This window comes from Chelonoidis abingdonii, chromosome 2, assembly GCF_003597395.2.
Source record: "Chelonoidis abingdonii isolate Lonesome George chromosome 2, CheloAbing_2.0, whole genome shotgun sequence".
In the NCBI taxonomy this organism is placed as follows: domain Eukaryota; kingdom Metazoa; phylum Chordata; order Testudines; family Testudinidae; genus Chelonoidis; species Chelonoidis abingdonii.
In genome coordinates this window covers 8,764,531-8,777,962 of record NC_133770.1, presented here as the reverse complement: position 1 = coordinate 8,777,962, position 13,432 = coordinate 8,764,531, and the positions used below count along the sequence as shown (strand labels likewise).

The 13,432-nt window shown below is 49.2% G+C and overlaps 1 protein-coding gene across 1 annotated transcript in view; it reads right to left on the bottom strand.

Moving 5' to 3' along the window:
* Positions 1–9,768, bottom strand: part of WNT3A (Wnt family member 3A) — a 61,448-nt gene extending 51,680 nt beyond the window's left edge. The window contains exon 1 of the mRNA XM_032765418.2: positions 9,532–9,768. Coding sequence (XP_032621309.2) covers positions 9,532–9,658 — 127 coding nt within the window. The 5' untranslated portion in view covers positions 9,659–9,768. The remainder of the gene's footprint in view (positions 1–9,531) is intronic.
* Between the last annotated feature and the right edge of the window lie 3,664 nt (positions 9,769–13,432).

Genomic DNA, 13,432 nt, shown 5'->3' with positions numbered 1-13,432 from the left:
TCACAAGGTAGCTCGCACACCAAAGAGTTTGGCAGAATCTGGGCTGCTTGTTTCCAGTGGTTTGCAGAGAGAGAACCATGCGCTCTACCTATGCTGCGAGTCTTTCCCCTGAGCTGCCCATCCATTGACACTAACAAAGAATGCGCAAGAGACACTAAGACCAGATGGAAGGGAAAACATAGCGTAACTAACAACTTCTTAATAACACCAGATCTTTCTACCCCTGAGAAGCTTTCCCCAGCCCTGCAGCCTGGTTCAGCTAGGCAAACACCACTGCAGGAGCCAGGGGAATGCCAAAAGGTTCAGCATGAATAGACACCCAACTGTTCGGATGCCAAGGATGGGAAAACTGAATAGTGCATTTGCCCAGTGCCATGAATGCTGGCAACTCTTGGGCCCTGCCTGGTTATCAGCTGATGAAGTGGAGCACAGTTGGAGGCTTCCTGGCCGCTACACGAGACTCTGATATGTCCAAATGGCGGCAGAGCCCATCTGAAATTGCCTAGACCCCCATGAACATCAGGCCTCAACATGATCCTGAGTATCACTGATGATGTAACTGCCCCTCCTATGGGCATGTCTCTGCTACAGAAACAATCTGGTTTAAAATATGATTGCAGCTAAGCCATGTTATACCATAGGGGTGTCACGGGGTGACTGGCCCCTTTAGGGGGAGATGGAGCCATCCACACCTGTGCCGTAATTAATTAGCTGCTTCCCAGCCTGAGGGAGTGGGACTAAGGAGGATCAGGTGGTAGCTTAATGGGCACCTTCAGGGTCACCCAGAAGGGGGGGCAAGTGGGGCAATTTGCCCTAGGACCTGGACCACGTAGGGGCGCCCATCAGAGTTTTTCAGGGCCCCTGGAGCGGGGTCCTTCACTCGCTCCAGGTGCCCCGGAGCTTCTTCCGCTCCGGCTCTTTGGTGGTAATTCGGCGGCGGAGGGTCCTTCCGCTCCAGGACCCGCCGCTGAAGTGCCCCAAAGACCCGCGGCAGGGGTCCTTCCGCGCCAGGTCCTGCCGCCGAAGAGCTGGGTCTTTGGTGGTAATTCGGCGGCGGGGGCCGCCCCGCCGCGGGCCTTCAGGGCACTTTGGCAGCAGGTCCTGGAGCAGAAGGATCCCCCGCCGATGAATTACCGCTGAAGCAGGGGCCCCCCGCCACCGAGGACCCCAGGCCCCCTGAATCCTCTGGGCAGCCGTGCGCACCTTGGCCTTATAAAAAGCTGAGAGAGATCAGTCTAGCAGTTGGGCCCACAGACAGTAAGGAGCTTTTTACCTATCTAAAACCCAAAAGGAATACCTACCGGAAATGGAAGGAGGGACATGTCTCCAAGGAAGTGTACATGGGAATAGTATGAGCATTTAGCGACACAAATCAGGAAAACCAAGGCAAAGAATGAATTACAGCTGGAAAGAAATGTTAGAAACAACAGGAAGGGGTTCTTCAAATATGTCAGACAAAAAGGGAAAGACCAAGGATGGTGCGAGTCCACTGCTCAGTGGAGAAGGTGAGCTGGTACCAGTAGATGATAGGAAGGCAGAGCTGCTCAGTGCCTACTTTGCTTCAGTCTTGTCACAAAAAATAACACGTGACAGGTTGATTAGTGAAGTTACCATAGACAATAAAGCAGGAGGAATGCAGATCAAGATAAGTGAAGAACACGTCACAGATCTTCTGACCAATCTGAATACATTCAAATCAGCAGGGCTGGATGCTATTCACCCGAGGGTACTGAAGGAATTAGCTGAAGAAATCTCGGAGCCACTGGCAACAATATTTCCAAACTCAAGGATGACAGGAGAGGTCCTGGACAACTGGAGAAGGACTAACGTGGTACCTATATTTAAAAAACAGGAAAAGGAGGAGCCAGGAAACTATAGACCAGTCAGTCAGCCTGGCTTTGATACCTGGGAAGCTACTAGAGCGATGTATGAAACATTCAATTTGCAAATACCTGGAGATGAAGGGATAATCACAGGGCCACCCCTAGACCAAATGATACCCCAAGCAAGGTATGGTGCTTGGTGTATGGTACCCCATCCCATTTGTTTCCCATCAGATTTGTTCCTTGCTGCAAACTAGATTGCAATTGAGCTTTATGCTTCCTATAATGAGCTCCTGAAGGCTACTTCTGCGGCATCTTTTATTTTCTACGGGGAAAACAAAGAGTATTAGGGAGAACAAAAGTCTCTGTTCCGCAGTCTTAGAAAGTCATCCAATATTATGTTAAACATGGCAAAAGAAGAACCAGTATTTCTTTTATATAGTTGCACAGATAGAGGTTCGATAGATGTCTCCGGCATCTCATTAAATATCTCCTTTATTAGTCGCTACTTATACTCAAGTCTTAAAACACAAGTATTCTGTAATAATTACACAATAAAACAAGGTTCACAATATTGCAGCTAGGCTCTCATTTCACTTCAGCGTGTTCTTATATCTCACTGACTGACTAGTGACGCCTCGCCCCTTATATACCCATGAGGGCATGGAGGACAACATTCTAGGAGGTTCAAGGAAAATGTAGTTCTCAGAAAGTCTGGAAGGTTCCATGAGATTCTACAAAGGTCCAGAACATTCTAGGACAGTGGTTCTCAAACTTTCATACTGCTGACCCTTTTCACATAGCAAGCCTCTGAGTGCGACCACCCCAATAAATTAAAAAACACTTTTTAATATATTTAACATCATTATAAATGCTGAAGGCAAAGCGGTGTCGGGGTGAAGGCTGACAGTTCCTGACCCCCCATGTAATAACTTCATGACCCCCTGAGAGGCCCCGACCCCCAGTTTGAGAACCCCTGTTCTAGGAGGTTAGTGAAAAATGAATCCACATACGGAATACCCGAAACATGTTATTTCAGACATTCTACTTTCCCTTTTGTGGCTAACAACAAAAACAACTCCCCAAGCCCAGTGCCCCCCAAGCCTGGCACCTCAGGCAATCACCTGGACTAACAGTCAGCATGGATTTACCAAGAGCAACTGATGCCAAACCAGCTTAATTTCCTTCTTTAACAGGGTAACTGATTTGGTGTATAGGGGGAATGTGGTGGACATAATTATGCCTACAAGTTTGTCACAGAGGTCATGGAAGTCACAGATTTGGTGACTTTCTGGGACCTCTGTGACTTCTGCAATGGCCGGTGTGGCTGGCCCGGGGGCCGCCTGAGCAGCTCAGACAGCTCCAGGGCCAGCCCTATTGGCTGCTGCTGGGGCAGTCTCGGGCCACTGCCCCCTGCCCCAGAAGCAGCAGGAGTTTGAGTGTTGTGGGAGGGGGCTCAGAACTGGGGGTTGGGGCGCAGGAGGAGGTGAGGGCTTTGGGGGACGCTTACCCTGGAGGTCTCCCTGGAAGCAGTGACATGTCCCTCCCTCAGCTCCCAGCTCTACATGCTGCCTCCAACCACAGGTACCGCCCCCGCAGCTCCCATTGGCTGCAATTCCTGGCCAATGGGAGCTGCGGGAGGGACATGTCACTGCTTCTGGGGAGACCCCCAAGGTAAGTGGCACCCAGAGCCCTCGAGGAGCCGGGTAGGGAGCCTGCCAGCCCCATCAACCTTGCTCCTCCCCTGCACCAGTGGGGGTCCCAGGCCGCACACCACCTCCCACTCCCAACATCAGCGGGGGTCCCGGGCTGCTCCCTCTGAGCACCTGTGGCACCCCCTGGACTGTCCCCCTGAGCACCCACAGCACCCCCAGGCTGCCCTCCCCCCGACAAGATTTAGTCAGGGGTATATAGTACAAGTCGTGGATATGTCATGGGTCGTGAATTTTTGTGTATTGCCCCTGATCTGTCCATGACTTTTACGAAAAATACCTGTGACTAAAACATAGCCATAGACATCATATACCTGGACCTCAGCAAGGCTTTTGATACAGTCCCATGTGGCACTTTGATAAAACTGGAGAAATGCGGGCTCAACAACACTACCATTAAGTGGATACATACTTGGTTAAACAACCACAAACAAAGAACAGGAGTATTTGTGGCAACTTAGAGACTAACAAATTTATTTCAGCATGAGCTTTCGTGAGCTACAGCTCACTTCTTTGGATGCACCCCAAGAACTGAGCTGTAGCCCACGAAAGCTCATGCTGAAATAAATTTGTTAGTCTCCAAGGTGCCACAAGTACTCCTGTTCTTTTTGTGGATACAGACTAACACGGCTGCTACTCTGAAACCACACAAACAAAGAGCAACTATTAATGGAATGATGCTGGATTGGAGGGAGGTGTCAAGTACCGTTCCACAGGGATCTGTTTGGGTCCGGAGTTGTTTAACATCTTTATTAATGACCTGGATGTAGGTACAGAGAGCACACTGATCAAGTTTGCAGATGATACAAAGTGGGGGTTGCCAATACTTTGGAAGATAGAGCTAAAATTCAGAGGGCTCTTGATAGACTGGAGAACTGGGCTATAGACAAAAAAATGAAATTCAACAGACAAACTTAAGGTGCTTCACTTAGGGAAGAAAAACCAAATGCATAAGTACAGAATGGGGGGAAACTGGCTAGGCAGCAGCACTGCTGGCAGGGCCGATGCTACCATTTAGGCGACCTAGGCAGCCGCCTAGGGCACTAGAATTCGGGGGGCGCCATTTTCTTCGGCAGTGACCGCGGCAGCTGGATCTTCGGCCGCCCCGGTCACCGCTGGCATTTAGGAGGAGGGATCTGGGGCAGGGGAGTACAGGGAGGGCCGCCTGCAGCAAGTAAGGGGGGGGCGGCATGCAGGGGAACTCCCTGCCCCAGCTCACCACTGCCCCGCCTCCTCCCCGAGCACGCCATGGCTGCTTCACTTCTCCCCTCTCCCAGGCTTGCGATGCCTAAGCTGATTGGCACCACATGCCTGGGAGGCAGGAGAAGTGAAGCAGCGACGGTGTGCTTGGGGTGCTCATGCGTGGAGCAGGGGTGAGCTGAGGCGGGGGGAGTGCCTCAGGGCGGGGGCATGGGGAGGGGAAGGGCACAAGGTAGAAGTTTCGCCTAGGGCGCAAAACATCCTTGCACCGGCTCTGACTGCTGGGAAGGATTTGGGAGTTGTGGTGCACCATAGGTTGAACATGAGTCAGCAATGAGCTGCTGTCGCAAAAAAGACCAAATGCACTATTAGCTTGCATTTACCTGCAAGTCAAGGGAAGCAACAGTACCACTCTACTCAGTGGTGGCTAAGCCTCAGCTGGAGTACTGTGTCCAGTTTTGGTCATCAATATATGGAAAGGATGTAGAGAAACTGGAAAGGAGCCAGAGATGAGTGACAAAGATGATCAAAGGGATGGAATGCAAGCCACACGAGCAAAGGCTGAAGGAACTGGGCATATTTAGTATGGAAAAGAGGAGATTAAGGGGGGACATGATACCGGTCTTCAGATACTTGAAAGGCTGCTGTAAAAAAGATGGAGAAAAGTTGTTCTCTTTTGCCACAGAGGGCAGAACAAGAGGCAATGGGTTCAAACTACAGCATAGCTGATTTAGATTAAATCTCAGGAAAAGCTTCCTAATGGTAAGAACAGTAGGATAATGGAACAGATGCCTCAGTAGGCCGTGGAAGCTCCTTCACTGGAGATTTTCAAAAGAAGGCTAGACAGCCATTGGTCTGGGGTGGTTTAGACACAACAAATCCTGCGCCTTGGCAGGGGGTTAGACTAGATGACCCTTGTGGTCCATGATTCTAGAGCATCCTCTTCCTCACATACACCACGAGAGAGGTTCCTGTTTTATACTGTGGCTCTATCATTGTCAAAGCACGGCAGCCTCACATGACCACAGTCCGGCAAGATTTTGACACCACTGAGTCAGAGTCAGATCCTAGCCCTGAATTCGTAATGAGATACCAAAGTGGGGAGTGTGGCATGAATACTGAACTAGTTTCAATTAGATTCCAGCCTAGAGAGCATTTCTTCAGGAAAATCAGAAAATAAAAACCACCACCAACAAAACCCAACCAAAACAACCCTTCTTAGTAAAAAAAACTGAGATCCAGATCCCCACTGATGAAAATGGGAATAGCTCTCATGACTTCAGTGGAGAAGTGCTGATTTACACCAGCCGAGGACCTGGCCCTACTGACCACAATGGAGCAGTGCTGATTTTCACCAGCCGAGGATCTGGCCCCACTGTCCGCAATGGTGCAATGTGGATTTACACCAGCCGAGGACCTGGCCTCACTATTCGCAATGGCACAATGCTGATTTACACCAGCCAAGGCCCTGGCCCCACTGACCGCAGTGGAGCAGTGCTGATTTACACCAGCCGAGGCCCTGGCCCCACTGATCGCAGTGGAGCAATGCTGATTTACACCAGCCGAGGACCTGGCTGCAATGGGAAGCTGAATTGGCTTCTAGGTTGCTTGGCTTTTATTCTGTGAACTCCAGCACTTTTGGTAGTAGCTTAAGTATGTTCGTCCCCTCGGGGATCTGCACAAGAATGTGGCTGAGCTGTTCTCCTCTCCCCCCCCAGCCCTGTTCCTCCCCCTCCCCCCCCCCTCCTCCCCTCCCCCTCCCCGCCCCCGCCTCCTGCCGTAGGTGAAGCCGAACTGAAGGATGGTTAGTTAGATTCTCCCTCGAGGAACAACATTCTTCAGTTATGAAATCGTCCCAGCCTCTTTTTCCCTAGCCAAGCCTGGCTACTGCACGACGGCAGGATCCGGGCCCCATCCTGGCACACACACTCTGCCTGACCGCAGTGGGTGCTGCAGGGGCAGATTATAGGCTTCCTTCACGCCAGCATATAACCACAGGCATCTCAGAAGGCAGTGTGGAGCGGCAGAGCCCTGTGTCTGAGGTATGTCTACACTGCAGTCAGAGATGGGACTGGATCTAGCTTGGCTGTAGCTAGCTCCAATAACAATGGCAGCACAGGCCCACCTGGGATCCTAGGTGTGTACTCAGGTGGCCAGCCTATGCTGCCATGCAGGCCAATTGAGAAGAAGTCTGGGGCCTTGGTATATCTTGTTTCCTGGGGCCCCTCCAATTTCATCCCCATTTCATGCCTTATTATTGATGTTTTGAGGGGGCCTCCCTGAGCTTGGGCCCTGGTACAATTGTCCCCGTCTCCCCCTTTTCACTCTTCTCATCAGCCCTGCTGCCATGGCTCCCCTGGTATTGTTCTTGGAGCTCGCTAGATGAAAGCTAGCTTGGGTATGTCTACACGGGCTGCAATCACACATCGGACTGCAGTGCAGACGTACCCTGAGAGCTGGAGGCGTTCCACGTGCCATTTATGAAGGTATCAGGATTTAGGGAGGTCTGGTGTGATGAAGGTACTGGATGAGAATTTAGTAAACCTGAGTTCAGTTCCCAGACTCCTTGAGGGACCTTGGGCGAGTCACTTAGGTCTTGTCCACACTAGAAAGTTCAACTCCCCGAGCGTGACTGACCTTAGATCAATATGAAGGTGCTCTCTATCAGCATAGCTATTCCTGTAGGGGAAGGGGCATTACTATTCTGATATGAGTCACCTTTAAAAGTTCATCCACTCTAGGGATTTTGCCAGTATAACTAGTTGGATAAAAATCATTCCTCCGACCAACATAACTTTACAGGTCAAAACCATATAGACTAGACCTTAATATGTTATGTGCCCCAGTTTCCCATCTGTAACCTGGGGATAATAGTACTTCCTTCGGCTTTCTGTTCCATGTGTGTGTACGATGCCTACCACAAGAGAGCCCTTATTTTGGTTGGTGTTTCTAGATACTAATATATGAATGTAATGTGAGAAGAGCTCTGTGTAAGCTCGAAATCTTGTCTCTTTCACCAATGGAAACTGGCTCAATCTAAGATATTACCTTGTCTCTCTCCAATCAATAATGATACAGATATTATTTTCAGTATACTGCTGTGATGCACTCCGGTATTTTATAAAGTTCACCACGACAGGATCCAAAGCTCTTCTGAATTACACAGTAGGATAAAAACAATATCTCGCCCCGACACCTTCTGATCGCAAGTGACAGTGGATCTTGGCCTGAGGTGAACTTATGAACTCAACCATATAAACAAACTTTAGAATGGTCTCCCTGAAATGTATCCTAGAGGCTGCCTTGCACTACTGACATGAGGTCAACTGGCGTTGCTCTGGCTTTCAGACAAGCTAATTTCAGTGGGGGGAGTGTCGGTCCTGTTGGGAACCTGTCACAGTGTCTTTAATTGCACACCGAAAGGATTACTTCCAGGTCTGTACTGCTGCTATCCTGAAGGCGCAGCAGACTTTGTTGGATATTCCTATACAGCAGTGAGGGGCAGGGAGTCCAGCTTCATTATCTCCGGGGAGGTCAAATGCAAAGCAATCTTGCCTTTCAGCTGAACTTATTCGCGCTAATCTAAAATTAAGGGCCTGATCCTGTTCCCCCTGAAATCAGTGGGAGCCAGACTGGGCCCTAAAAGCCAGGATGCAAAGCAGAATAAAACAGTTGCTTTTGCTCCAAAAGAGGCATCTAACATATGGGACAAGGCCCTGATCCAGCTCCCATTCAAGTCAATAGAAAGACTTCCAATGGGAGTTGGATCCAAATCTATTTAGCCAGGCACGCCCCCAGTATCTATCTATCTATCTCCATTCACCTTATCTATCTATCTATGAATCTATCTAGTGCCCAACACCAAAATCTAGAAACTAAAAGCACAATCAGTTCTGAAAGGGGAACCCATTAATCCTGGGCAGTTAGCTGATTCCCACTTTGATATCATTGATGATGGTGTTAAATAAGATCATCCCTAACAATCACTGCCACAAGGAAGGGCCGCCCGGGGGGGCGGGGAGTGGCAAGTGGGGCAATTTGTCCCAGACCCCGGGTCCCACAGGGGTCCCCACAAGAATATAGTATTCTATAGTATTGCAATGTTTTTTTATGGCAGGGGCCCCCAAAATTGCTTTGTCCCAGGACCCCTGAATCCTCTGGGCGGCCCTGCCACAAGGCTCAGTCAGATGCCACCCGACTGCTCAATATCAATGCCGTGTATCATTTCCCCTTTGCGTACAGCCCTTTGGTGGGGTTTCAGCCTGCCTGACAGCATGCCAGGCCAAGCCAGTCTGCAATCATTGACAGACCATCAGATGTGGTGTGAAATGACATTTGGTTGGAATGGAATCCAGAGGGCCAGCTCTGTCAATGGAAATAGCTGCTGCATTAACAATCCAAGCCTCTGGAAGGAGACTAGATGATTCAGGGCCCCTGACAATGCCAGCTCTCTAGGTCACCTGTTCAACTGCAGCCCCGGGTGGGCAGTAAGTGAAAATTGTTACCACTTGAGAAGCGCGTGGTAGCCTGTATGAAGGAGTTGGGAGGTCTCAGTCCTCTTCCCAGTGGGCCCACTGCTGTTGGCCATCTCATCGGAGAGGCCCAGGGCTGAACGGGTGTTGGGACTGAAATGCGTAGGTGGCATGCTAGGTGGCGAAAACCTGCATGGTACTTTATATCAGCTCAAAAGAAAAGGTCACGACAAATGATACCAACTACAAGATGGGTTTCAGTGTCTATTTGCTGCTAATAGTCCACATGCATCAGCATTGCTTGCCTTATAGATCAGCACTCACCTTTATCTAGCACAGGCCCAAATATGGCCAAGCTGTCATTGACGGTGGTGCAATTCCACCTCCTCCCACGGAACTGGTGCTGGCACTCCTGGATCCCGATCTTGACCCCTTCTGCCACGCTGGGCATGATCTCCACGTAGTTCCGACAGAAACGCAGCTGCTTCGGGACCAGCCCTGGGATGCTGCCACAGAGGATGGGCTGAGTCCCCAGGGAGGAATACTGGTGACCGATGGCCAAGGACCTAGAAGAGAAAACACAGTCGTTTTCAGGCTGACTCCGCTTCTTGCACTGCTTGTTACCAGTCACAGCTATGGGGACAAAACACTTTCAGTTCCTCAGCCCACTCTGCCCACCAATAAATGTCCTAGCTCCTGATCCCTCCCCACAGAGAATGGAGTCATCTACCTCTTTAATCCCCAACGAAGAGCTCCACCATACCTCCTTGTCTGTATGGGGACACTCAGGAAAACTAAAGTGGATTAGTTAAACTGCATTAAAGCCCTATGTGGACACACTTATTCAGAATTAAAGTGACCTGAATTAAGGCCTGGTCTACAGAAAACAAGGGATGGTTTGCAGAATAGCCAGACATCATAATGACAGGTGCATTCAAAATAGATGGGTAGATAGAGAGATGGGTAGACATATAGCTAGTTAAATAGATTTAAATATGCTCTTATGAGTGCTCCTAACAACCACCTAGAATAGATTATTACAACTGAAAGGATTTTTTAAGTCAAATTTCCTTTTCGCCTTTGATTTAGTTTCTTGGTTTACTTTTCTGCCCTGAATGTGAAACTATGCTGGTCAGTTTCTCTTTTTGTTTAAACACACCTTGGCTACCGGGTTTTCATTCAGGACTAGCTTGTTGTGTTTGGGCCACCTCCATGGCAGAAAAAGTTTGTCTGTTTTTAAAAAAAGGTTATTTGCACTGAAATTGTAAAAAAAAAAAATGACAATAATTTTAGCGATGCCAATGGGGATAACTGCACTGCTCTACCTCCCAGAGGTGTTGTGAGTATAAATGCATTACGGAGGGTGAGGTGCTCAGAGACTGTGGTAATGAGGCCATGTTTCACCTAAAATCGATTCATTTCTTAACTAGGATAAAAGGTGAGTTAGAAGGTGTCACAGGCGGGCTGGCCTTTTTAAGGGGCGATGGGCCCAGCCTCACCAACGCCGCCCAGCTGAGGCCTGAGGAGCCCCGGGTCCTTAGAAAGGCCAGTAGGAGCTCAGCAGAGCTGATGAAGTGCAATGAGCAGGGAGGATTCTGTAGTAGGCTCTGGGTCAGGGCAAGGACCCGGAGATGCTGAGAGAGGTGAGGAACAGCCTCTGGGAACTGCAGCTTATGATGGGCAGGAGAACTTCTTTATTTTGACATTTTCCCCACAAATTTCTGCTGAACCAATAAATTGTGTGCTGAGGCATGGCCCTGGTCTGGGACTAATCCTTTCTGCGCTGTGGAGAAAGCCCGACAATTGACAGAAGGCGTTAGATAACATGTGCTAAACCTCCCATCTGGCTTCAACTCAATCAGCTAGCATGTTAAAGCGTACATGGCCTTGTGTTAGACTAGAGGTGTTAGCGCATGTGAGTTAACATGTCCCAACAACACATCCCTAAATCCTAGTCAAGACAAACCTCTGGGGATTAATTTTATAGATTCCAAGGCCAGAAGAGACCATTGTAATCACCATGTCTGGCCTGCCGTATAACCACAGGCCATAGACCTCCCCCAAAATGACTCCTAGAGTGGATCCTTTGGAAAACCATCTGATTGGGCTTTAAAAATGGTCAGTGGTAGAGGCTCCACCATGACCTTGGATCCTCAATGTATTCAGGTACCTCACTCTCACTGAAGTGGGCATTAAGCGTTTCAATACCTTTGAGGATTTGGTCCTAAAGACTCCATCCAATATCCACTGAAGTCAATGCAAGCCCTTCCTCTGGCTGCAAGGGGCATTGGCTCAGAGGCACTAACTTTCTATTTCCGCAGGGGTGCTTGACCCCTGCTCCACCCCAAGCTCCACCCCAGGTTCTGCCACAGGTTCTACCCCACCTCTTCCTGCGCCCACTCTGCCCCTGTCCCACCACTTCCTGCCTCCTCTTCACTCCCACCCCAACTCTTCCCATCCCATTCTGCCTACTCCCTCGAGCATGCCCTGCCCTCATTCCGCCTCTTCCTGCCCCCACTCCTCTCAGCACCTCCTGCCTGCCACTAAAAAGCTGATCACTGGCGGGTGGGAGGGGCTGGGGAGTAGGGGGAGGAGCTGATTGGTGGGGCCCACCAGCAGGTGGGAGGGACTGGGGAGTAGGGGGAGGAGCTGATTGGCGAGGCTGCTGGTAGTGCTAAGCACTCACTATTTTTTTTCCGAGTGTGCTCCAGCAGAGCACCCACAGAGTTGGTGCTTATGCATTGGCTGAAGCCCTAAGGGTTTCATCCAGCTACTACTGAAGTCAATGGCAAAGTTCCCATTGACTTCAATGGTTCAGGGCCAACTGCCAAGGGGCTTCATCCCATTCCTATTGAAGTCACTGGAGGCTTTCCATGTATTTGAATGGGAGCTACATCGGGTCTGAAGAGCCCAATCCTGTCTAGTTAGACTCAGGCTAATAATCCTAGCTAGCTCATGCCAGCCCCCACATTTTGAACCCGCTGGGACTAGTGAGAGTAAGGGACTAGCCATAGGAATAAGAGTTTGCCAGGTCATGCCCTTGATACTGCTGCTGGAAAGATCAGCTATGGTACAAATCCTGGTAGAAATCATTCTAAATGAAAATATATTTGCTTTTCACGCAGTTCCTTCCTTAATATGTAAAGAAACATCCATGCCTTTCTCTGGCTATGTGGCAGCCACAGAAGGCAGCTTTCAGCAGCTGTGCGCAACATAACCATGTCCCTGAGGTGTCATCAGCCGCTAAGTTGGTATAATGTAAACTTGGTATTTCATCGGTGAACGGGGCAGTCACTTGACCTCCAGCTGGAGAATTGTGGGTAGATGCTCTTAACATTCTGTCCATCGTGCACATTTCAGTAAAGCTCCTTTAAACTGTTATCTTCCTAAATCACTTCAAGATTTTGAAGCACAATTGCTCCAATCACAGCACTTTCCATCGGCCTCTCTCTAATATGTCTAATATTTAAACAAAACCACTTGATCTCTGTCTACAAAAAGTTCACCTGCTTCTGCCACACAGAAGCACCAAGTTCTTTCAGTGTCACATCCTTTTCTTCGTTGTCTTTGGCCATATGGAGTTAGCGATGTGCCAAGCTCAGAAACAAGCAAACCAACAAAATAGTTGAGAAACGTTTGGATAAACTCCTGAAATTCAGACACTTGCATCAAGGTTACCCAAAGCTTTTGAGGTCTGCTAGCTCCCAACACCCATCCTTCTCACTATTCCCAGCACCAGCTCCCTTCCTCTCCATCCTCAACTCCTTCTCCTTGTCCTGATCCCAAGCAGGCCTTCTACATTTTGGCAATGTTGAGAATATAGTGGGTAGGGGGAGACGGTTTTCAAGTTTGGTGTTTTCTCTTGGTTAGGATGTGTGGTGTTCAGTAAATCCTTGAGTGCCCTCTGGGATCTAGCCATCCATTGTCTCCAAATCTCCTGCATTTCAGGGCTTCCCAGAATGTGTTGCCAACTCTCCTCTCGTCACTAGAAAAGCACTAGAACTTGAGAGATTTGTAAATGTTGAGCCTCAGAACAGGTTCTGCTCAAATTTGGGGTGGGGAGAAGGTTTGAGAGGTTTTTCTTCAAACTAGTTTGCCCATCCTCACCCTTAATTTAAGAGAAGCCTGGAATATCCATTCCTGTGACCAGTCTAAACAAAGACAAGACAATACTATTCTGCATTTTCACAACCAATGTTCTTAGCTTATCTTTAACCTTTACCTA